The 22232-nt window shown below is 48.2% G+C and overlaps 1 protein-coding gene across 1 annotated transcript; it reads right to left on the minus strand.

The window, feature by feature from the left end:
- Positions 1-443: 443 nt before the first annotated feature.
- Positions 444-1154, minus strand: LOC136502204 (uncharacterized). Its single transcript, XM_066497669.1, has one exon. The coding sequence runs from the start codon at positions 1051-1053 to the stop codon at positions 682-684; it is 372 nt and encodes a 123-aa protein (XP_066353766.1). The 5' UTR covers positions 1054-1154; the 3' UTR covers positions 444-681.
- Between the last annotated feature and the right edge of the window lie 21078 nt (positions 1155-22232).

The following is a 22232-nucleotide window of genomic DNA, read 5'->3' on the forward strand; positions in this document are numbered from 1 at the left end:
AAGCAGCGACCCATACGTGTAGAAGGTTCCAGAAGCCATCACGCGTTAATTACCGGTAATAACAGTACTAATTCAGAAAGAAGTAAGCCTGCGCACACAGCGGAAACAAAAAAATTGCAGTTGAAGCCTTGAAGGTTAGATTATTTGAATCGAACACTTGTAGAAGTTCAGATTTCGATCTCAAAACTTCAGTAAGCCTTTGTTTAGTTGGATCCCAAAATCTAAAAAGTTGCTACAGTACCTGTCACATCGAATATTTGCGGTCCGTGCATGGAGCATTAAATGTAGACGAAAAGAAAAACTAATTGTATAGTTTGGTGAGAAATTACGAGACGAACGTTTTAAGCCTAATTAGTTAATGTTTGGATACTATTTACCAAATAAAAACGAAGGTGCTACAGTAACCTTAAAATCCAAATTTCGCGAACTAAACAAGGGCTAAACGAGACAAGCACTCGCCCAATACTGTTTTATACAGAAACAAAAAAGAAAGGAAATATTTACACCGGGCTCAAGAAGCCCAACCCAGACCATGTTGGCTCGAAACTTGCGTTCCGTTTGCTTGCCTTATAAGTTTTTTCTCTTACAGTAAAATAGTAATAGTATTTTCAGGAAGTAAACAGGACATTCGGCACTGCATTCATGTCGGCTCCATCCGGCCTCCAGATCGATGTCCAGCTCTCAATTCCCCACCCTGTCCCTGCCCTTCCGCCTCCTGCTGCCACCACCACCGCCGGCGCCGGCCGCCTTCACCTGCCTGGTGGCGGCGTAGAGCTCCGACACCAGCCGGTAGCGCTTCCCCCGGCCCGCGGCGCTCTCCTCCTCGTCGTCATCCTCGTTCTCGGCGTTGTTCACCGACCGGGCCGACGACGAACAGCACTGGTCCTCCCCGCCGCCGCCGCTGACGCTGAGCTGCACCAGCTGGTCCGCCGCCGCGAGATCGTCCTCCGTTAACTCCTCCCCACCGCCCGCTGGCCCCGAGGCAGACGCCAACGACGACGGCATGAACGGCGCGGAAGCCGGCGGCGGCGGCCTGGTGGTCTCCACCTCCATCGCTTCCGGTTACGGGAGGAGAAGGCTGGAATGCTTTGAGTTTTGATTTTTCTAGATTTGAACAAAATGGCGCCGTGGAAGACACGAGAACGATCGAGGCTGGAGGTTTCTATATGTGCTGCTAGGCAAACGGAACCGACCTGTTAGCCCCTCTGCCAGGTGGGGCCCGGCTGGCGGCCTGTGGGACCCGCGTGTCGGCTAAGCGAGGGGCTCGGTGGACGGCGGCGTGCTGCTGCAGGGCCAACGCAACGCAACACGAGCGCGTTGTGGTGGACCCGTGGAAGCCGGCGGCTGGTGTTCGTGTCGTGTGCCGGATGGAGGAGCGCGCGGATCCACACAAGACACAAGGACGGTGGCGGCTACTGGATATTCTACGGAGCGTCTGAAGTTGGTTGGGCCATGCATGCGTGCATGGTTACGGTTTTTTTTTGAGGAAAAACACTTCTACTATCGTTTTCGAGATTTTATTTGCCAGCAAAATTGTTAGTGTTTTACTGTGTTGTTACGTATTGTACTATGCCAATTCAAAACCACGTATTGGTTTTACCAATTGGTGCCCTTCACCGATCATTTCTGTAGCAGATGTATTTTTGGAACAAGAAAAGCAATTGAACCATATATGGTTTCGGTAACATATGTTTTCTTATATTATGAAAAGAATTCAGCTTCATCGATCCTTAAAACAAAGGAACCAGGATACACTTATTACACCACATTTGCACACTCAGATGTTCGCACGACCAAATAATTGAAAGTTCACGAAGTAGTCGCAAAACCGAAAGATCATTTATGAGAAGCAAAAAAGCCACCAGTGCCACTGTCGGGGACCAATACTAGGGTACCCGAAAAGGAGGAGCTAATAACCATCAACATTGATACGTTCGAGCAGTCAAGAGTGCGACTACAGCTCCAACCGCCCCTAGGTGCACAAGCTCCGCCTCGCCCGACCTCTGAGGGCTGGTTCCGCCTCGCCCGGCCTCTGGAGGAGGACTCCGCCTCGCCCGACCTTTGGGTCTGCGCTCCGCCTCGCCCGACCCTTGGGTCTGCGTTCCGTCTCACCCTGGCCTCTGGGAGAGGACTCCGCCTTGCCCGACAATGAGGTCGCGGGCTCCGCCTTGCATGACCCTTGGGTCTGCGCTCCGTCCTCGCCCGCCCTCTGGGGGAGGGCTCCGCCTCGCCCGACCCTGAGGCTGTGGGCTCCGCCTGGCCCGACCCTTGGGCCTACGCTCCGCCTTGCTCGCCCTATGGGGGAGGGCTCCGCCTCGCCCGACCCTTGGACCTACGCTCCGCCTCGCGCCGACCTCTAGGGGAGGACTCCGCCTCACCTGACCCCGAGGCTGCGGTCTCCGCCTCATCGACCCTTGGATTTGCGCTCCGCCTCACCCAACCCTTGGTCTGCGCTCCGCGGGCTCCGCCTCGCCCGACCCTCGGGTCTACACTTCGCCTCGCCCCACCTTTGGGGCAGGACTTCGCCTTGCCCGACCCCGAGGCTGGGGGCTCTGCCTCGCCCGACGGAGACCCATACTGACGCCAACCACTCTAGGTCCTAGAGAATGGGCCTGGGTGAAAGCTCTGACACCAGGGAGGTGACCGGCATGCCCTGATGTAATCTGTGGCCGTGACGGGCCATACCTAGGGATTCACATCAGGAACAACATCGGGCGTACCGGTGCTGTTATGCCTAACCCTCGTACAAGCACTAACAGGCGCGTCAGTTCACCACGACGTCCGTCAGGACGAAGTGGAGCGCCACGACCGGGAGACGACGCCTGCACATGGCGCCAGTGACGGACAGGGCCACGGCGTGGAGCTGTCCCTGTTGACGTCTACAGGGTCGGCGGAACCCGCGTGAAGAAAAAGAAGTACCCAGCAATCCTGGAGGACCTCTTCTCCTTCTCGTTCTCCCCTTTTCCCTCGACTGTAACTCGTGTTTTTCCTTGGCCTATAAAAGGGAAAGCAGGGCGTACCATGAAGGGTACTCAACTCGACTGAACTCGACTCTCGAGTCCAGGAGACTCGAATCGATCACATCGCAACACATCACACCGATTCGGACTCGAATCCTGAACCGATTAGAACACACAAGCACACACCCGAGAGGCGACCGAGCTCTCGGCACCCGTTCGCTCCTCTCTCCAGAGACTTGGGACATATCCCTCTCTTGACCGTTTGTAACCCCTACTACGAACTTTCAGTGCTAGTAACACGAGCAGCAGCAATAAACTGAACGTAGGGACATTCTGCCTGAACCAGTATAAACCTCGTGTCCTCTTAGCACATTCATCCGGACCAGATGCGCAATATTAGAAATTTAGTTGTTGGTGGCAACTCAAAACACCGATAACCACTTACTCTAATGTAGAGCACGCATGGACGATGAATAACTTAGCGGCATCACTATATTGCAATTGACTCCTAAAATGGAGCCGATGTGTCCCAAAGAATAGGGACCTGTAATAAGATTTTTTATTGGCATTTATTAAACACGACATCTTGCCCTGTTCGCTTAGCTGATAAGCCATGACTGAAAACACTGTTGGCTGATTTACTGTGAGAGGAAAATATTGTTCGTTCGCTGAAAAAGTACGGATTATAAGCCAAGCGAACAGGGCGATCTTGAGAACTATATAGACCAACGGAAAGTTGTTGCCCCTGTTAGTAACAAAAAATCATTTTCATTCCCTTCCTACTTACACTAACCACCAAGTAAATTCTCCACATTCAAAGGTGGAGTGACAGCAAACACAGCTCGTACTCCAAAGAAATTTAGCATAACAACATTAAAAGAAGAGATGTTGAATAGTATACATATTACTATAGAAACAATAGTAAGTAGACCCATGTCAATTCGTTCTAGCTAAATTGTCTTCTGTTTTGAGAAATAAACCACATAGATTTAAGGAGGTTGATGGTTTCTAAAAGTAGAAATTATCTTCTACAAGTAGACCGCTATTCGGTTGATGGTTTCTACGACTTAATAAGCCGGCTGAAGCTGATTTATTATGAAAGAAAAATATTACACCATGGCTGATAAGCGTTCAAGCGAACAGGGCGTCAAGGGAAGTTTCATCTTTTGAACTTCTTGTGAGACTTTGATGTCACTGTTACTTAGGTATGCATACATTGACCAAACTGTGAAAGAACTGTCCTTTATTGAAAGGCGATGTTATATTAAATTTTCCATCGTGTAGCTGAAGGCGTGCAACCAAATTATTCCATTATAGTAGATTATTCCCTATTAATGCCATTCTAACTCTGAGGTAGACATTTAGAGGTATCATGCTAAACACCTCTGAAACCGTTGCTTGTTTCAAGAGATTGGTTCCCTAGCTAACCATTTATCTTCTTAGAACCCCAGCTGGGTAACATTCCTTAACTGACAGATTGTACGACCTGACATCAGTTTAAGCATCCAACCGAAGTGACCAAGGCAACAATCGGCACAGCACCACAAAATACCTTCACCAGCCACTATTCGTAGAACCATTTGAACGCAAGCAGGTCATGCTCCCTCAAACACGCACCCATTCCTATATATGCTTCCAAGTTCCAAATTTCCCATGCATCCAAAATGACGATGATGATATATATAGTACGTACGAGATATATAATACGTATGTGTTGTGCTTAGATGCTTATTATAGTTTTGTGTAATGTTGTTTCTCTACTTTCTTTAAAAAAAATTGTTGTTTCTCTACTTCCATGCTAGGCTCTTTTATATATACAGTCAATACAGATGTTGATATATACTAGTATGTATGAGATTCTGAAAATTGCGAGTGAAGCTCCGTTTCTTAGCTTGGTCACTTGAGTACCTTAGGCTCCAAAAGATATAGGCAATATTTAAAAAGCAGACAACACTCATGAAACTCACTGATTTGACATTTTGACTCTCTTGGGCACCAAATGGAGGCAAAGAGAGGAAGACGAGCGGAGGGGTATCAGTTAAGCGCCACAGCAGATCCAAACTCGGAAAGATGGTTGCGTAGGGTGTAGGCCGTGACCTGTGATCATAAAGCAGCGAAGATATTTTGAGTGATTCAGTTTGCAGCTGCATGGTTTGGATGCAGATAGAGCCCATAGGACAGGAGTAAAGCAGCCCACTGTTGCGTTTGTTTTGGCGGAGGATATCCTTCCTCACTTTTGCAATGGGCCGTACATCCATTTGGCCTAACAGAAAATGCTAAAGGCCGAACGAACTGGCACGCGGCCTGCTTTAAATCCCTCGGGCTCGGGTCGCAGCATTTTTTACTATTTGACCTTTTATTTGAACAAAATTTACGTTTGGACCTTTAAGAGACTTAAACTCATCTTTGACCCTGAGGGTCGGCGCCATAAGTCCTGACGTCGAGGTAACACGTCTCAACACCACAGATCTTGATGTCGAGGTGCCTAACCATGCACAACAAGAAATTCTAGGTGCCGTTGAGGTGTCTAAAACCTCGGCGTTAAGATACTTAGCGCCGACCGCGACGCCACATATCTTAACGTCGACCTGACACGCGCTTGCTGCGGTTATGTGCGGTGTGGAGCGGCGTGTAGGCATGTCCGCGGATGGGACTTGAGGTTGGGGCTGTGGCGAGCCTAGCGGACGCCGACGGCTGGTAGGGCTCTTTATTTATGTCGGCCGCGACGAAGCTGGCTGGGTTCGCCGTTCGCGGGGTAAGCAGCCCGCAGGAACAACATGGAGTACTAGTTCTACGAGTACTTGTATAGGCCTGCCTACCGATGTGACAAGTAGGAGTACTAGTTGACTTTTTAAGAAGAAGGCCTGCCTACCGATGTGACAAGTAGGAGTACTAGTTGACTTTTTAAGAAGAAAAAAAATTGACTCTTTTGGTGGGAGGGACGGCGGTACTCCGTGAGAGCGGGAGGCAACTGTAGTGAGATCGTGTGCTTGTATTATAGCCATCAAAGGATTCTAGAAGAAGGTACAATGGTATTATGCATATTGCGAACTACTAGTATATAGGAAAACATGCTCCGTCCGTCTTAGAATAGATGACGCTTTTAACTTTTTAACATCTTAAATAATTGTCATTTAGAAAAAATGCTAGCAAATAGGCTTAGACATAATTGACCGAAGACCAAACCAACTAACCGAGACTGAGACCAAATCAACGATATCAGTACTTCATGGTAAATAGGAGCAAAAACGCGGTAAGGCTTGGCGTGTGAATTTTAATGATCTTTTTTTATACTCCCTCCATCTGAATTCCGTAGCGGTACCAGTACAGGAGTATAAGGCATGTGAATTTCGAGAAAGAGCCCTGTCAGCACAGGAGATAATACGTGCGATATTTATATCTTTAAATAAATTTATTAAAAAACTAGATTTAAAGATTTTTTCAACGATACTAATTATAGTACTATAAATTTTTATATTTTTTAATATATATTTTTATTAAAGTTATTTTTCAGAAAGTAAAAATAATAAATATTTCTCGAGAAGCGAAAACGATACACACATGCCTATAGCTACTCTCTCTCTCTCTGGGTCTGGGCCTCTGAGGTCTGGGCTGGCCTCTAGCTAGCTGCCTGTGTCTGTGTGGTTGTAAACAACGAGAGATTGCTGCCTTGCTGCTTGCAACTTTCAAGGCAGCCCCGTGACTTCCATGGAACAGCAACACACCAGACCTCTCTCCCTCTCTCTCTCTCTGAGCGAGAGCTAGTACAGCAAGGAGCAGTGGAGACTTGGTGGTCGTTCAGTTCTCAAAAAGTTTTCTAAAAAGTGTTATAGTAGTCATCACATCGAATCTTGCGATACGTGTATAGAGCATTAAATGTAGACGAAAAATAACTAATTGCACAGTTTGGTTGGAAATTGCGAGACGAACGTTTTGAGCCTAATTAGTTCATGATTGAACACTAATTGCCAAATAAAAACGAAAATGCTACCATAGCCAAATTCTCAAAATTCGTGAACTAAACATAGCCTTGTAGTAGGAAACGAGGAGAGTTATGACCATGCATCTATCCACAGCCTGTTCGCTTGCTCGTAAACGATCGTAAATTTCCAGCCAAGAACAGTATTTTTCTCTCACACCAAACCAGTCAGCAGTAAATAATCTACGATACGATACGGTCTCCCGAACAGGCTGCTAGAGTCCAGAGGGAGGTAGGGGAGGGATCCACTTTTGAGGGCAGTGCATGCAATGCAATTGCAGCTGCAGTTTTTCTATTGCCCCTCGGCCCCTCCTCCCTCCCTGCAACCGCAAGCCCCTTCCCAGCCTCCCAGGCAGGCCTGCATGCTGCCCTGCTATAGCTGCATCAGCATGATGCATGGGTGTGTGTGATGGTGCGTCGCGTCCGCGGGGCTCGCCACAGCTCCAACGTCGAGTGCCATCCGCGGACACGCCTACACGCCGCTCCGTACCACACACAGGCGCGTGTCAGGTCGGCGTCAAGACATGTGGCGTCGAGAGTTCGGTGTCATGTATCCTAGCATCGAGATATCGGACATGTTAACGTCATCTAAGATTTTCTGTTGTGGTCCAGGCACCGAGACGTGTTACCTCGACGTTAGAACTCATAGCGCCGACCTCAAGATCTAAAGATGAGTTTAAGTCTTTTAAAGGACCAAACGTAAATTTAGTTAGAATAAATGGTCAAATAGTAAAAAAATTAGGCAGCTCGTCGTGGCACCGGCAGCACATGGCCCAACTAGAACGTGGTGCAGTGGTGCTCCGTGCGCGACGCACATGCACCAACGTCCGTACGGCCGGCGCATGTACAGCGAGGAATTAAAAAAGTGTGGCGAATCCACGATTGCTGCCCAGTTCCAGTGCACAGTGCAGCGAGACTTTTGCTGACACGAGGACTCGGTGATCGATAGATCAATGCAGCGCATGGTCGGCCCATAGTATGATGGGTGCTTCAGTAATCGATCACCCGCCGCAAGGCCGAAAAAAAAAGGTCGGTCGGTAGGCCACCCTTTCAAGGTGATGCGTGACGCTTGCTTGCCAAGTGTAGTGTTGACAACCAGCACAAAGCTTTAATTTGGTTAATGTAGTAGTATACTACCACCCCTTTAAAATTGGAAGACACATTTTAACTTTTCTAGATAGCTAAAATTATGTATCTAGAAACCCAAACATCTTACAATTTGAAAAAAGTGAGTAGATTTGTCGTCCTAGAACAGTTTAAGAGTTTGTTTAGATGTATATTGTGACCATGATTATGCGTGACGCTTGCGTTGCCAAGTGCTCCTGCCAACGCGACGCGAGGGAGGCAGAGGCCAAATTCTTATACAGCGCGCCACAACTGTAGACGTCCTCTTTGCCGAGTGCTGGGCACTCGGCAAAGCCAACCAAGCACTCGGCAAAGGTTTTGCCGAGTGCCGCACTCGGCAAAGGTCTCTCGGCAAAAATTTTGTCGGCAAAAATTTCTTTGCCGAGTGCCAAAAATCGACACTCGGCAAAGTCTTTGCCGGGGCCAAACCCGCACTCGGCAAAAAAATAACTACCGTCAACATTTGACGCCGGCTTTGCCGAGTGCCGGACACTCGGCAAAATTTGAATGTTTGCCGAGAGCCAGGGCTGAGCACTCGGCAAAGAAATAATTTTTTTTAAAAAAAATCTTTTTAAAAATAGTCTTTGCCGAGTGGTACCATCTGGCACTCGGCAAAATTGACCTCTTTGTCGAGTGCCAGGCTGTGGCCCTCGGCAAAATTGACCTCTTTGCCGAGTGACAGGCTGTGGCACTCGGCAAAACTGGGGAAGTGGTTGTTTTTGCAAGCATTTTTTCCCAGCTCTACCGAGTGCCACACCCCTGGCACTCGGCAAAGACTTCTTTGTCGAGTGTTGGCACTCGACAAAGCTGGGAAAATTTACAATTTTTTTTGTTTGTTGCTTTCCTTCGAAAGCAAACACGCAAAACTCATATATAATACATGAGACAACACACAGGCATTTAGCATCACACAAAACGCATACATAATCCATAATACATCACAAGCACATCCAACATCCATCACAAGCACATCCTCCTGCATAATCCATCACACGCACATCCAATGTGCAAATCCATGACAACATCTAAGAAGTCTTCATCCAACACAAGTCCTAGATCAAGAAAAGTCAATGAAACATGAAGGGGCACCACCTACTGCCACTGATCCCAATGGGAGCCTGAAGGGGCACCTCCGTGCGGTGGTGGACCTATCCGAGTCGGTGTGTGTGTGCTGAGGCGAAGGAGTCAGGGTTCGAACCCGACGACTATTGCACAAAGGAGAATTGAATTCATTAGTATCTACACAAGCTAAAGGACTTGATCAACCATATATATATACTCACCGGAGTGCCTAGAGCCAGAGGAGTAGGAGGCACAACTGGAGCGAGCAACGACTGGGGCACCACCACACCCGGGAGAGTGGTGTCGAGGCTCGACATGAATGAGAACATGTCCTGCATCCTCTGCGCCTCGGCCGCCCTCTGGGCCCTCAGGACCTCCCACTCGGCCCTCTCGGCCTCCCTCTGGGCCCTCTCCCTCTCCCTCTCGACCCTCTCGGCCTCCCTCTCGGCCTCCATCCTCTCCACAGTGGCCTGCAATATTCAATCACCAACGTTTAAACAATGCAAATGTAAGGTACATGTGTAAAAGTAATGAACGGCGAATGAAATAGAACTAACCTGGAGTGCCGCCATCTGCTGCAGTGTGCTCGCCTACCGAGGTCGAATGGGGACGGAGGAGCTCGTGCTCTGTGCTCGGATCTGGACGAGGTTGGGCACAGAGGTCGAGTCGACCATGTTGGAGGCCATCCAGTACCGGCCAGTGCTGCTTCCCTCCTCCGAACCTCATCACGAGGTCGATATCAAGGGGCTGGGTGGCGGGGTCGAAGTCCTCCCCATGCCGCTCGTGGGCCGCCGAGGCGTAGTCGGTGAGCTTGCTGTGGACACTCGTGTTGCTGTATGCCTTGGGCCCATCCTCCGGGTTATAGACGGTGTCCCGGGGCTGTCGCCTTGCCCTTGTGTGCCATGGCGTACACCATGAACTCGTTGCATTCCTGGCCATCATGCGACTAGGGTGTCGGTGAGGTCAGACTAGTGGGGCGGTGGCGAGTCGCTGCAGTGGCGAGGCGACGCGGTGTAGGCAGAACCGCAACGCCAATGAAGACGATCGGGGTCACCGAGTGCCTCCCAACAGGTCCTCGTCCTGCAAAGAAAAGGCAAATGGTTAGACTCCATTGAAAAATTTCGGCAGCACCTCCCCTACATGGAGAGGTTCCCAAAACCTACAGAAAACATTGGCACGAAGGCCAACAACCACATGTATACCAAACATAGGCACGAAGACCATCAACCACATACATACAACAATAACTACTACTAACACTAAAACTATGAACAACAACTACAACTACTACTGTCACTACGACTTACTAACTAATACTAACACTACTAATTAACTACTACTACTAACACTACTACTTACTAACTAATACTAACATTAGGGCATACCTTGCCAGTGAGAATGCGAAGACCGAGGGCCAGCGACGACAACGGGGACGACCGCTACGGCAGTGAGAGTCGACGAACCGAGGCAGGCACCTTTCTTCTCCTCTTCTCCCCTTCTCCTTCTCTCCTCCCTTCTCTTTCTTCTTCTTCCTCCTCCCCTTCTTCTCCTTCCTGCTTTCCTTCCTCCTCTTCCTCCTACCTCCTCCTTCCTACAGCGGGCGCACGGGTGCAGCGGGCGTGGGGCCAGCGGCGCGTGGGCGCGGCGGGCGCAGGGCCGAGGCGCGCGAGCGCGCGGGCCGGGGAGCCGGCGGGGCGGGCGCGCGGGGAGCCAGCGGCTGCGGCGCGGCGGCTGCGGCGGCGGCGGCGGGGCGGCTATGGCGCGCGTGTGTGTGCGTGTCTGGTGTGTGCGTGGTGTGTGTTGTGTCCGGTTTTTTTTATATTTCAAACCTCTTTGCCGAGTGCCAGATCCGGGGCACTCGGCAAAGAAAGTATTTTGCCGAGTGCCCCCGATCTGGCACTCGACGAAATAAAAAATTAAAAAAAATCCTGTCCTGGCTTTGCCGAGTGCCTAGGGCTAGCACTCGACAAAATATTCACTTTGCCGAGTGCCAAACCTTGGCACTCGGCAAAATAATTTTTTTTTTGTTTTTTGCCACCAACTTTTTTTCTTAGATTTGTATTTGTACCATGAACAACATGTTCAAATTTGGCACAATTTCATTGCTGTTTGCTATATTTCTTCACTTTATTTCGTTTTCTTGCAATTTTTCAGGAAAATATAGGTTTGAACTAGCAGGTGCATCGAATAATAGTTTTGATCCATTCCAAAAATGTTATTCTTATTTGTTAGTGTCACTTTATGCTAAATCTAGGAACTGTCTCCAAATTTCGATCAACGTGCTCATGGGGCAATGTCGCGAACTTGCGTGCGAGTGGTTATTTAATTCTATAAAATTCAAACGAATCCCGAAAATCATGAAACTTGGCGAGATGTCGTGATATCACATGCATATGCGGTGGTAAAAATTTGAAAACGTTTGGATGACGTCATCACGTATGGTGTTCACAAACCAGGACATCATCAGATGATGAAATAAAACATGTCTCTATAATCTTGCTGCTTGTTTTTGCATGTCTCACATGTCTAAGATCTGGTTACTATATTCTAGCACTACTGGGAAATAGTAGCTTTGCCGAGTGCCAGCGGCACTCAGAGGCTCAAAAACACTCGGTAAATGCTTTGTCGAGTGTAACACTCAGCATTGATTTATCGGCAAACAGTAGTTTGCCGAGTGTTTTTTATCGCGCACTCGGCAACTAGTTTGCCGAGTGTCAGTAAACACTCGTCAAAAATAAACTTTCGGCAAAAAAATGTTAACGGGATGGCACGGTGACGTCGATTTTGCCGAGTGCACGACTGGAAAAAACACTCGGCAAAGTTTTTCAAGTTTACCGAGTGTCAAGCCGAAAACACTCGGCAAAGTTCTCAACTTTGCCAAGTGTCAAGCCTAGAACACTCGGTAAACAAGCGCGCAACGACCAGATTTTATTGTCACTTTGCCGAGTGTCCATTATAATACACTCAGCAAAACCAAAAACACTCGGCAAAGAAGGTTCCCAGAATAACAGAAAATGACCTCTTCGCCGAGTGTTTTGCCTTGACACTCGGCAACTCCTCTCTTTGCTGAGTGTTACACTCGGCAAAGTGGCCTAAGACACCCCCCTTTTTATAAATCTGTCACGTATAACGGACCCCTTTCAATTTACAATAAACCATCACAATTCACAATAAAGCATCATCACAGGCATAATTATATGTCACAGGCACCATAAATCATCATCACAATTCACAATAAACCATTATCACAATTCACAATAAACCTATCATCACAAGTCACAACTAAGTCACAATAAGCCACAAATAGCAAATACAATCACTACGGAGGCTCTTGGAACCACTGCGATAAATTCGGGTTTTGAGACTGATTATTTGATGCCGCTAATTGATTTTGCATAATATAAAAAACTCACTGCAATTAGAAAGTATAACTAGTGTCTTGAAAAAAAAACTTGCACGTAAGTATATATAGTACTAATAAAAAACTCATTGCAATCCGACCCATGCATGTTTAGTTAGTATATCTTACCTATTAGTATTAGTTTAAGCCATGCAGTGGAGGGCTCAGAGTTAGAAGCTGGAGCTGACAGGGCCATGCCAATGGGAGTGCAGGCCATGCGCAGTAGCAGCGAGCAGGCTATTGAAGTCTGTGTTATTACTATTATAAAATTCTGGGCTTGTGGCAGGCTACAGAAACTAACAGTCAGCTCATAACATTTTTTTAAATGAAAGTCTGCTCCTAACATTTGTACAGAGCTATCACAGCTAACTGATGATGGATGTGGCCAGGTGCATATCTGAGACAAGCAGTCTGAAATTGCAACAGAGATTACATTTGGATTTAATATGGCAAATTGTTGATTGATGCACAGAACTCATCTATCATCTGAATTTCAGAAACCAGTCAAATAATACTGCATTGCCTATGTACTCTAAAGTTCTCTAAGTCATCTCGTGGAAAATGGATGGTTTTCACACTTAAAAATGATAGCATTCACTCAAGCACTACGGCCTTGTTTAGATTGAGGTCAGGAATCAATATTTAGCACTGTAGCACTTTCGTTTGTATTTGACAATTATTGTCCAATTATGGCCTAACTAGGCTCAAAAGATTCGTCTCGTAATTTACAATTAAACTGTGTAATTAGTTATTTTTTTATCTACATTGAATACTCCATGCATATGTCCAAAGATTTGATGTGATGGAGAGAGAGTGAAAAAACTTGCAATCTAAACAAGGCCTAGGCCTTGTTTAGATTGCAAATTTTTACAATCTGGACACTGTAGCACGTTTCGTTTGTATTTGACAAACTTTTTCGATCATGGACTAACTAGGCTCAAAAGATTCGTCTCGTGATTTACAACCAAACTGTGCAATTAGTTATTTTTTTTACCTACATTTAATGCTCCATGAATGCGTCCAAAAATTGATGTAATGGAGAGAGAGTGAAAAAACTTGAAATTTTGAGGACAATCTAAACAAGGCCCTACATAGCAATTTCATATTACAAACTGATCGGCATTCCTGGAGAAAAAAAAGGCAATTCAGGTTGAGCTCTCACTAGATGCAGCTCAAACTGAAATTGTAATGAAAAGAGCAACAAAGAGAAGTAATTTAGGAAACAACACACTAAAAAAGAGTGGCAAAAGCTGCCTACCAGAAGAGTACAGCTGCACCTTGGCGGTCGAACATTCAGAAGTGAATACTTTAAAAGCTCAGACTCAGTGGCATGAAAGAAATTGGGAAGAACTGAACAACAGTACTACACTAGATCCAGAACTACCAACAAGAGTAAAGCACTAGGATCTTGTATGGACGAAAATTCCAATACTAAACAAGATTTCAGAAGCACCAACAGGAGTACTACACTAGGATCTGGAACCCAAACACTAAATCTAGTGCAGACGAGCTAATCACGGACGCAGGCCACGTACTCGGCAGCAGCGAAGGCGACAAACTCGGCAACGGCGCAAGCGATGACGCTGCTTTGTAGTTGCACTAGCCACCACCACGCCCTTTGCCCTTTAACACGAAATGCTTATCTTAGAGGGTGTTTGGTTGCTATAGGAAAATTTTAGTCCCTGTCTCATCGGATGTTTAGACACATATAAAGTATTAAATATAGACGAAAAAATAACTAATTGCACAGATTATGGCTAATTTGCGAAACGAATTTTTTAAGCCTAATTAGTCCATGATTCGACAATGTGGTGCTACAGTAAATATGTGTTAATGGCGAATTAATTAGGCTTAATAAATTCGTCTCGTAAATTAGTCTCCATCTATGTAATTAGTTTTATAATTAACTCATATTTAGTTCTCCTAAATAGCATCCGAACGTCCGATGTGACATAGACTAAAATTTAGTCCATAGAACCAAACACCCCCTTAACCTTGCATATTCTCTGTCTCTATCTCACTGGTTGCCTTTGTACTCTAAAGTTCTCTAAGTCATTTTGAGCTACCATCTAAAGTTCTCTAAGTCAAAGTATTCAATCTGCAGTATAAGGTGTCAAGTGACTCACAGGAGTAGTTGTGGGTGGTTGAGGTGGAGGGAATAACACCGGTGGCGGTGGCAAAGCTTGACCCATACTCGATGTAAAATTCTGCATGTATTGGAATATTTGGTCCATCCTCAACTGATTTTCTTCCTCTATCCTCTGCATCGTTCGCCGTTGTTCTTCCTCCATGTTTTGCCGCTTGGCCGCCACCCTCTGCTGAATCATCTCCTCCATCCTTGCCTCCATCTCCTCTTGTTGCTTCGTTTTTGCTTCCACCCGGGCCTATAACATTTCATCCCAATGTTACAATGCAAAGCTAAAGTACGTAACAATCAACGAACGATGAATAAAACAAAAATAACATGGAGAGCCTCCATCTGGAACTGTGTAGCGGTTGGTCGTGGGCGTATCGCTGGGCTCGAGCTCGAGCTCGTGCTCCTTGGTCGGATCTGGGAGAGAGTGGGAGTAGAGGCCGTGTCGATTGTACTATCGCCAATCCAGTATCGGCCATGCTTCTTACCTCCTCCCACCCTCATCATGATTTCTCCATTAAGATCCTGGGTGCTCGGATCGAACTGTGGCCTATGAACCTGCCTTGCCATCGCTGTGTACTCACTGACGCGGCTGTGGATGCTGGGATCGTTGTACGCCTCGGGTGGGTTCTCTGGGTTGAAGTCGATGTTTGCCGTCGCCTTGCCCTTTTTGGACAGAACCCATGCCTAGAACTGGGAGCAAGGGTGGCCATCATGTGACGACGACTGTGGCAAAAATGCAAAATGATTAGAAATTATGCAGAATTAAGTGTTAGAATAAAGAAATGAATTCGCGTACCCATTTTTCCCTATATTCGTCAAGGCTCAGGCTGCCTTGATGGTGTGATGCACGTGGCATCAGCAAACGCCGGTCCCGGCAAGCGGTGTGCGTCTCCACCTACCTAGGCTCCAACCACTTGTCCACCATGTATTCCCAGCACTGGGTATGTTGGGCGCACCAGTACGGAGGCACCTACGTAATCAAGTGTATCACATATGAAAAAATGAAATTAAGCGTAATTAATCTCATAAAAAGTAAGTATTAATGTTCTATATTTACCTGTAAGAATTATTCCCGGGTCAGATTCATTATTCTTGCCTCTTCTTTTTTAACCTTCATCCCTCTGTGTTGAGCATAGTAGTCGATGATGGTCTGGATGCGCGCCTCGTAGTGCATGTCCTTCACGAGCTTCTCGGCGGCTTCTTCAGAGATGGAGGCCGCCTTGGCCTCGTACCCCTCCTGGCATCTGTAGAAGTCCTGCAAATAGACGCGATGTATACAGTCATTACTTCACGAATGTCCAGTGAATGTGATGTATTGAGCAATGTAGTGCGAGGAATACTTACCCACAGCTCGCCCTTCACCCGCTCCGCGTTGTTGGGGAATACCCAGCCGTCACGATCAGCGGCGTCGAGGGCGATGACGTAGTGGTCCCACGTGTAGGCCGGCTGTAGCTCTTCGCGGAACTGCACTAAGCCAGGGAAGTGTAGCCTGTACAAAAGGCCAAGGATGTCGTTGACCTTGCGATTGTGATCACCCCCACTGACCTTAATTCAACCCCTGCCCAAGTGATTAAGATAAATTATTAGTTTCCATTGTAATTTTCAACATATCAAACAAAAAATTATTGAGAACATCTAAAGTTACTTACTTTTTCCTAAAGGGTCGAATCATCGGGCACCTCTCAAGAGGTATCAGTCACCTCAGGAGGGTCGAGGGACCTCGTAACTAGACCTGGGAACCCACTGCCTCCTCCACCTGCTCCTGCTCCTCCTATACCTCCTCCTTGTCACCAGAGGCGTGCGCGGAAGGTACCTCCTTGTCACCAGAGGCGTGGGCAGAAGGTACCTCCTCAGACGACGATGAGGGAGCTACAGGCGGCGGGGGCCTCGCCCCTTTACCCTTCCCTCCACCCTTGCCTCGACCCCTCCCTAAAGCTGACCCTGAAGCTCTGATCTTTCCATAAAGCGTCGTGATCTTCCTCGTATCGCCCACCATTATTCAATCACCTATAATTAAAAAGAGTAAACCAATCAGCACAGATAAGCAAAACATACTTAGAAAGATATGACAAATAATAAATAAATTAGTATGGCTCATACAAGTATTAGAAATAATCATCATGATCGGGATTGGTTGGATCATAAGTCTCACCATCACTATCATGTGTGTCGATATAATCATCATGATCGGGAATGTCGTCATCACTTTCATTGCCTAAATGTAATCGCTGAAGTAATTATAAGTCCTTCACATTCTGAACCTCGTCTCCAGCATCCTCGTCAGCAACCCTTTCATTGTCTACTTTTATTCCGATCGCTTTGGTTAAGTCTATCTCAAAACTCCCTTCGAGCCCATCTTCTTAGAAGAACTCTCCATTATATGTGTTGGGGTCTATGTTGTAATCTTCATTGTTTGGTACAGGTAGTTTACCGTGTGGTGATACCTTGTACACAACATCCCAACCCTTAAGACGATCGTCGGTTTGGCATGGGTATGAGAGATAATAAACTTGCGTGGCCTGTTGAGTCACAATATAGACATCATCTCCTGGTAAGACGGATGGTTGTTGAATTTCGACTAGCCCAAGGTTAGTGGTCCATCTCACTACTGATGAATCAAACCAATGGCATTTGAATATGACTGGATTAAGAGGTTTGCAACCATAAAACATGAGTTTGTATATTTCTTCAATTCTTGTACTCGACCCCATCAAAGCCTAGCGTAAAAACTCCAGTATTTGTGGTTCTTCGATTGGGCCGACTCTGCTCGTGGCTTGTTGTGTGAAAGTGATAGCCATTCACATCATAACCGGTAAACGACTTGACCCTATAGGCACAGCCATCGGCAACCTGTCTCAACTCGGCACTCATAGACGCATCAGTTTGGCCCTACAAGTTTAAGCAGGATGGTTCGTTATATTATTCGCATGTATGAGCAACTTGTAATATCAAACTAAGTACAAGCTAAATTGGACTATACCTTCTGTTTGAACCAAGAAATAAAATCGGGCATTTCATTTCCCGCGCCCTCTCTGAGAAGGGTTTCAGCTTCCTGCGGGGTAGGTTCCCTTGATTCACGCCAGAATTGACGATGAAATTTTCCCTGTACCAACAAGAAACATGGGAGTTGGATACAGAATAGTGACTTCTTAACAACAAGTTTGTTGAGAACTTATAGCATGTATGGCTCCACTTCGGATTGGTTGGTCAACACATATAGCATGATAGTGCGCCACTCTTCATATTTCAAGGTCTTGTGGGTCGCACCACTTGCACTTCCAAGTTGCCATCGAAAAATGCTAAGGCTCGATTCATCTTCGCCGACATTGTAACGAGGGGATGGATCATGCACGCTAGGAAGGTTGTCAGCATAGTATTTTGTTGTGAAGTTTGACACCTCCAGAATGTATGCCTCTGCAATGGATGCTTTAATTTTGCATTTATTTTTACATTTAGTTCGAAGAACCTTTTGACATCTCTTAATTGAATAGCACCAACGACCCTACATAGGCCTCCCCATTCGTGCTTCATACGGGAGGTGCAGAATCATATGCTGCATCGGATTGAAGAAGTCGGGTGGAAAATTCTTCTCCAACTTACAAAGCAACACAGGCGCCATCCGTTCCATTTCTGCAACCACGTTACGAGATAACTCCTTGGCATATAGCTGGTGGAAAGAAATTGCTCAACTTCGCTAGCACCTGCCAGACATGCTCAGGGACATAGCCTCGAACCATCACCGGAAGTAGGCACTCAAGCCATATGTGGTAATCATGACTCTTGAGCCCGTTGATTCGCATAGTAGCTAAATTCACTCCCCTCTTTAGATTCACTGCATACCCATCAGGGAACATTAACGTTTGGAACCATTCTAATACCTCCCTTCTTTGGGCCCTCAGTCAGGACGAAATCGGCCTTAGGCTTTCTCCACTGACTTGCCGACTCTAGGAGGCGCCATGTTCAGCTTTGGTCTGTCGCATAACCTCGCTTGATCCACTCTAGCCTTAACATTATCCTTTGTGTTATCAGGAATGTCCATGATTGTACCAAAAAATTGTCTCGGTGATATTCTTTTTAGTGTGCATTACATCAATGTTATGTGGAAGAAGAAGATCATTCAAAATAGAGGAGGTTCCACAAGCATGACTTCTGAGTCTAGCATGTTGCTTCCCATATCCCACAAAACCATCTTCTTGTTTATTGACCTCTAGAGCGTCTAACTGAGCATGAACCTCGGCTCCTGTCATTATTTGCAGTACAGGGTCTTTAACTACGACATCTTTCAGTAAAGTTCTTGATGTCTAGTCTGAATGGATGGTCAGGAGGGAGGAATTGTCTATGTTTGTCGAACGAAGAATACTCGCCACCCTTCGTCAACCAAATGAACATCAGAGAAGTCTTGCATACCGGGCATGAGAACCTCTCGTGAACACACCAGCAGCAGAAAATCCCATATGCCGGCAAGTCATGCAGGGAGTACTGGTACCAAACATGCATCTTGAAGTTTGTCTTTGTAGCTCGGGCGTATGTCCATACCCCTTCCTCCCTAGCACAGACCAAATTATCAATCAGAGGCTCCATGTACACACTTATATTATTCCCTGGGTGTTCTAGAATTATCAACGACAAGAATATGTTCTGTCATTGAAAGAGGATGCCAGGGGGGAAATTGAGGGGGATAACGAACATGGGCCAACAGGTGTACGGGGCAGCCGCCATTCCACAAGGATTGAACCCATCTGTTGCCAGCGCAACACATACACTACGAGGCTCTAGAGCTTTCTCATAATGAATCTCATCAAACCTTGTCCAAGCTTCACCATCGGATGGGTGTACCATCTTCTCAGGATTGTATCGACGTCCGTTTTTGTGCCATGACATCTGTTTTGTGGATTCCTCAGTCATGTAAAGTCGTTGGATCCTTGGTATGAAAGGAAGGTACCATAGTGTCGGTGTTTCGGACCGGGGGGGTCCTCAACCAACCAGTGAATTTGTTCTGTGTGCTCCCGATTCCGGATGGTGATGCAAAGAGACACAAGGTTTATACTGGTTTAGGCAATCGAGGCCCTATGTCCAGTCTGAGAGGTCGATCTTGTATTCCTTGCACCGAAGTGCTCAGTAGTAGGGGGTTACAAGCTAAGGGAGAGAGGGAGCTGGTCCCAGGTCTCAGCAGGGTGTCGTGCGGGCCGCTTGAGGCAGTTGCTCTCAGGCTGGCAGGGATGTGTGAGTGTGTGTGTGCTACTAAGGTGTTCTCCTCCCCCCCAAAACAGCCCTAAGTCCTCTCCTTTTATAGCCTGAAGGGAGGACAAGGACGGATATATGAGCTAACTATACGGTGTCAGTGTGAACAGAGGTGGTCGTGTCCTGGGCCCTGTAGTATGTTCCTGTGGCGGCGTGGTCAGTCGGAGTAGGTCCGTCCTTGGAGCACTGGAGCAGGCGTGGTCAGTCGGAGTGGTCCGTCCTTGGGGCACTGGAGCGGCGTGGTCGTCCCATTCAGATTCTGTGCGTCGTGGGAACCCTAGGACTGCCTCGGAGTGGGTGCGGTGGTGAACGTGCAAGCCACTGTGGATGGACTGTGCGCGAGGCCGAGGCTTGGTCGGTGCCGAGGCTGCACCACGGTGGAGGGGTCTCGGCAGGCGCGAACCCCACGATCGCCGAGACCTTGGTGTACAGTGCCGAGGCCTCGGGCAGGCGGCTGATCATGGGCACAACGTTAGGACACAGTGGCTGGTAATCCCCGCCGTACCCTGCCCCAGCCGGTATGGCGCTGATCATGGACACAGCGTTAGGACACAGTGGCCGGTAATCCCCATCGTGCCCTGTCCCGGCTGGTATGGCACTGATGCGACCTCGGGTCATATCGGCCATTCTGTGGCATTGAGCCGTGATCCGGCTGAGATTGCAGGAGTGGTTGAAGCATTAATGAGACATGACGTGTTGTCTAGAGGGTCGGTCGAAGCAGGGGGGTGATGGGCCGCGGATGACCCAGCCTCGAGCGATACGGAGAATGAGGCCTCGTGCGAGACGGAGATCGGGCTCCCTGCCGAGGCCTCGCGTGAGACGCCTCGCGTGATACGGAGAATGCACCCCCTGCCGAGGCCTTCCGTGGAGAGCCTCGGGCGAGGCGGAGACGGCGTTCCCTGCCAAGGCCTTCCCTGAAGAGCCTCGCGTGAGGCAGAGTTAGTGTCAGGATGCCGAGACCTCCTGCTTGAGGCTCAAGGCGAGGAGGAGGAGGACCCAGTGGGCTCGGTCGTGGCGGGTGAGGGGCCCATGGCTTACCTTCTAGCTTTATTTTTTAGATGGGACTTTAGCGACCCATTTGAGGTTTGCTTGGGGTACCCCATTCTAAGGTACCCGACAGTAGCCCCCGAGCCTCGAGGGGAGTGCGTGCACTCTCCCTGAGGGTTTGCCAAGGCTGGGTTTATACTTGCTCCATAGGTATTGGGGTTTGTTTTTTGAGGTTTCGGTGGGTGCGCGCGAGCGCACCAGCCGGGTGTAGCCCCCGAGCCCCTGGAGGAGTGAAGTTACTCCTCCAGGGGCTTTCTCCATTTTTGCGTTTGAGTGAGTAGTTCTAACTGCATTTGCCGAGACCATAAGCGCAAGTTCGGGTTGCGGGGGTCTCGGCGAGGCTGCAGGAAAAAGCCCTCTTGCCTCCGCACGAAGTGAGAGGTTCGTTAGGGGCCCCCTGACTTTGGGTATGACCCTCATGCTTCCTTTTGCCTTAGAAGGAGGGGTGGAATGTGCCAGGCTACCCTTGATGGGCGCGAGCGTGGACACTTCTGGTGAGCTGTTATCGGGTAGCCCGAGTGGAGGCCCGAGCCCCGTTCGCTAGGGGACGGCTAGCGGTCTAGAGACGCACTCCAAAAGTACCAGAGGATTTCTCTAGTGGGTGCCTGAGGCCGTTCGCTGGGCCTCGGTGGCTCGGTGCCTCCCTATGGTGGGATCCCATTCGGATACTTTCCTGCCGGTCTCGGAACACGACTTAGGACGCCCCGAGCGACTGTTCGCTTAGGCCTGGGCCATTCGTAGGCTCGCCCCTGAAGTCAGTCCCTGACTCTGTTGCCCTGGGGCGGCTGTCGAAACCTCTTGAAGGCCCAACCTTCGAACCCCTAGACCGTAACGGGCTCGATGCCCTTTATCGTGTTTGTAGCAAAACCTCTAGCGCGGTTTTAGACCGTTTGTCTTTGTCTTGGGTGTCCTGGCCCTTTCATCTGACCTTCGCATGTCCTTTTCGTTCAGAAGGAGGGTTTGTTTGCCGAGGCCCATTCTGGTCTCGGCAAGGTTGCAGGAAGAGCCCCTAGCCTCTACGTGAGAGGGCCGTCGGGAGTTCCCCTAGCTTTTTATACGCCCCTCGCGTGTGAGGGCTTGTTTGCCGAGGCCCCTTTGGGTGCGAGCCCGGGTTAGTGGGGTCTCGGCATGTTTGCAGGAGGAGCCCCCTAGCCTCTGCATTAGGTGAGAAGGCCGTCAGGGGATTCCCCTGACTTTTTATGCGACCCTCACGCTTCCTTTTCGCTCGAAAGGAGGGGTGGAATGTGCCTCGCTACCCTCGATGGGCACGAGCGGTGGCAC

This window comes from Miscanthus floridulus, chromosome 13 (genome assembly GCF_019320115.1).
Source record: "Miscanthus floridulus cultivar M001 chromosome 13, ASM1932011v1, whole genome shotgun sequence".
In the NCBI taxonomy this organism is placed as follows: Eukaryota; Viridiplantae; Streptophyta; class Magnoliopsida; order Poales; family Poaceae; genus Miscanthus; species Miscanthus floridulus.

What these genes read in the sequence shown, in the direction of transcription:
- LOC136502204 (XM_066497669.1), bottom strand. Translation starts at nt 1,053, where the DNA reads ATGGAGGTGGAGACCACCAGGCCGCCGCCGCCGGCTTCCGCGCCGTTC.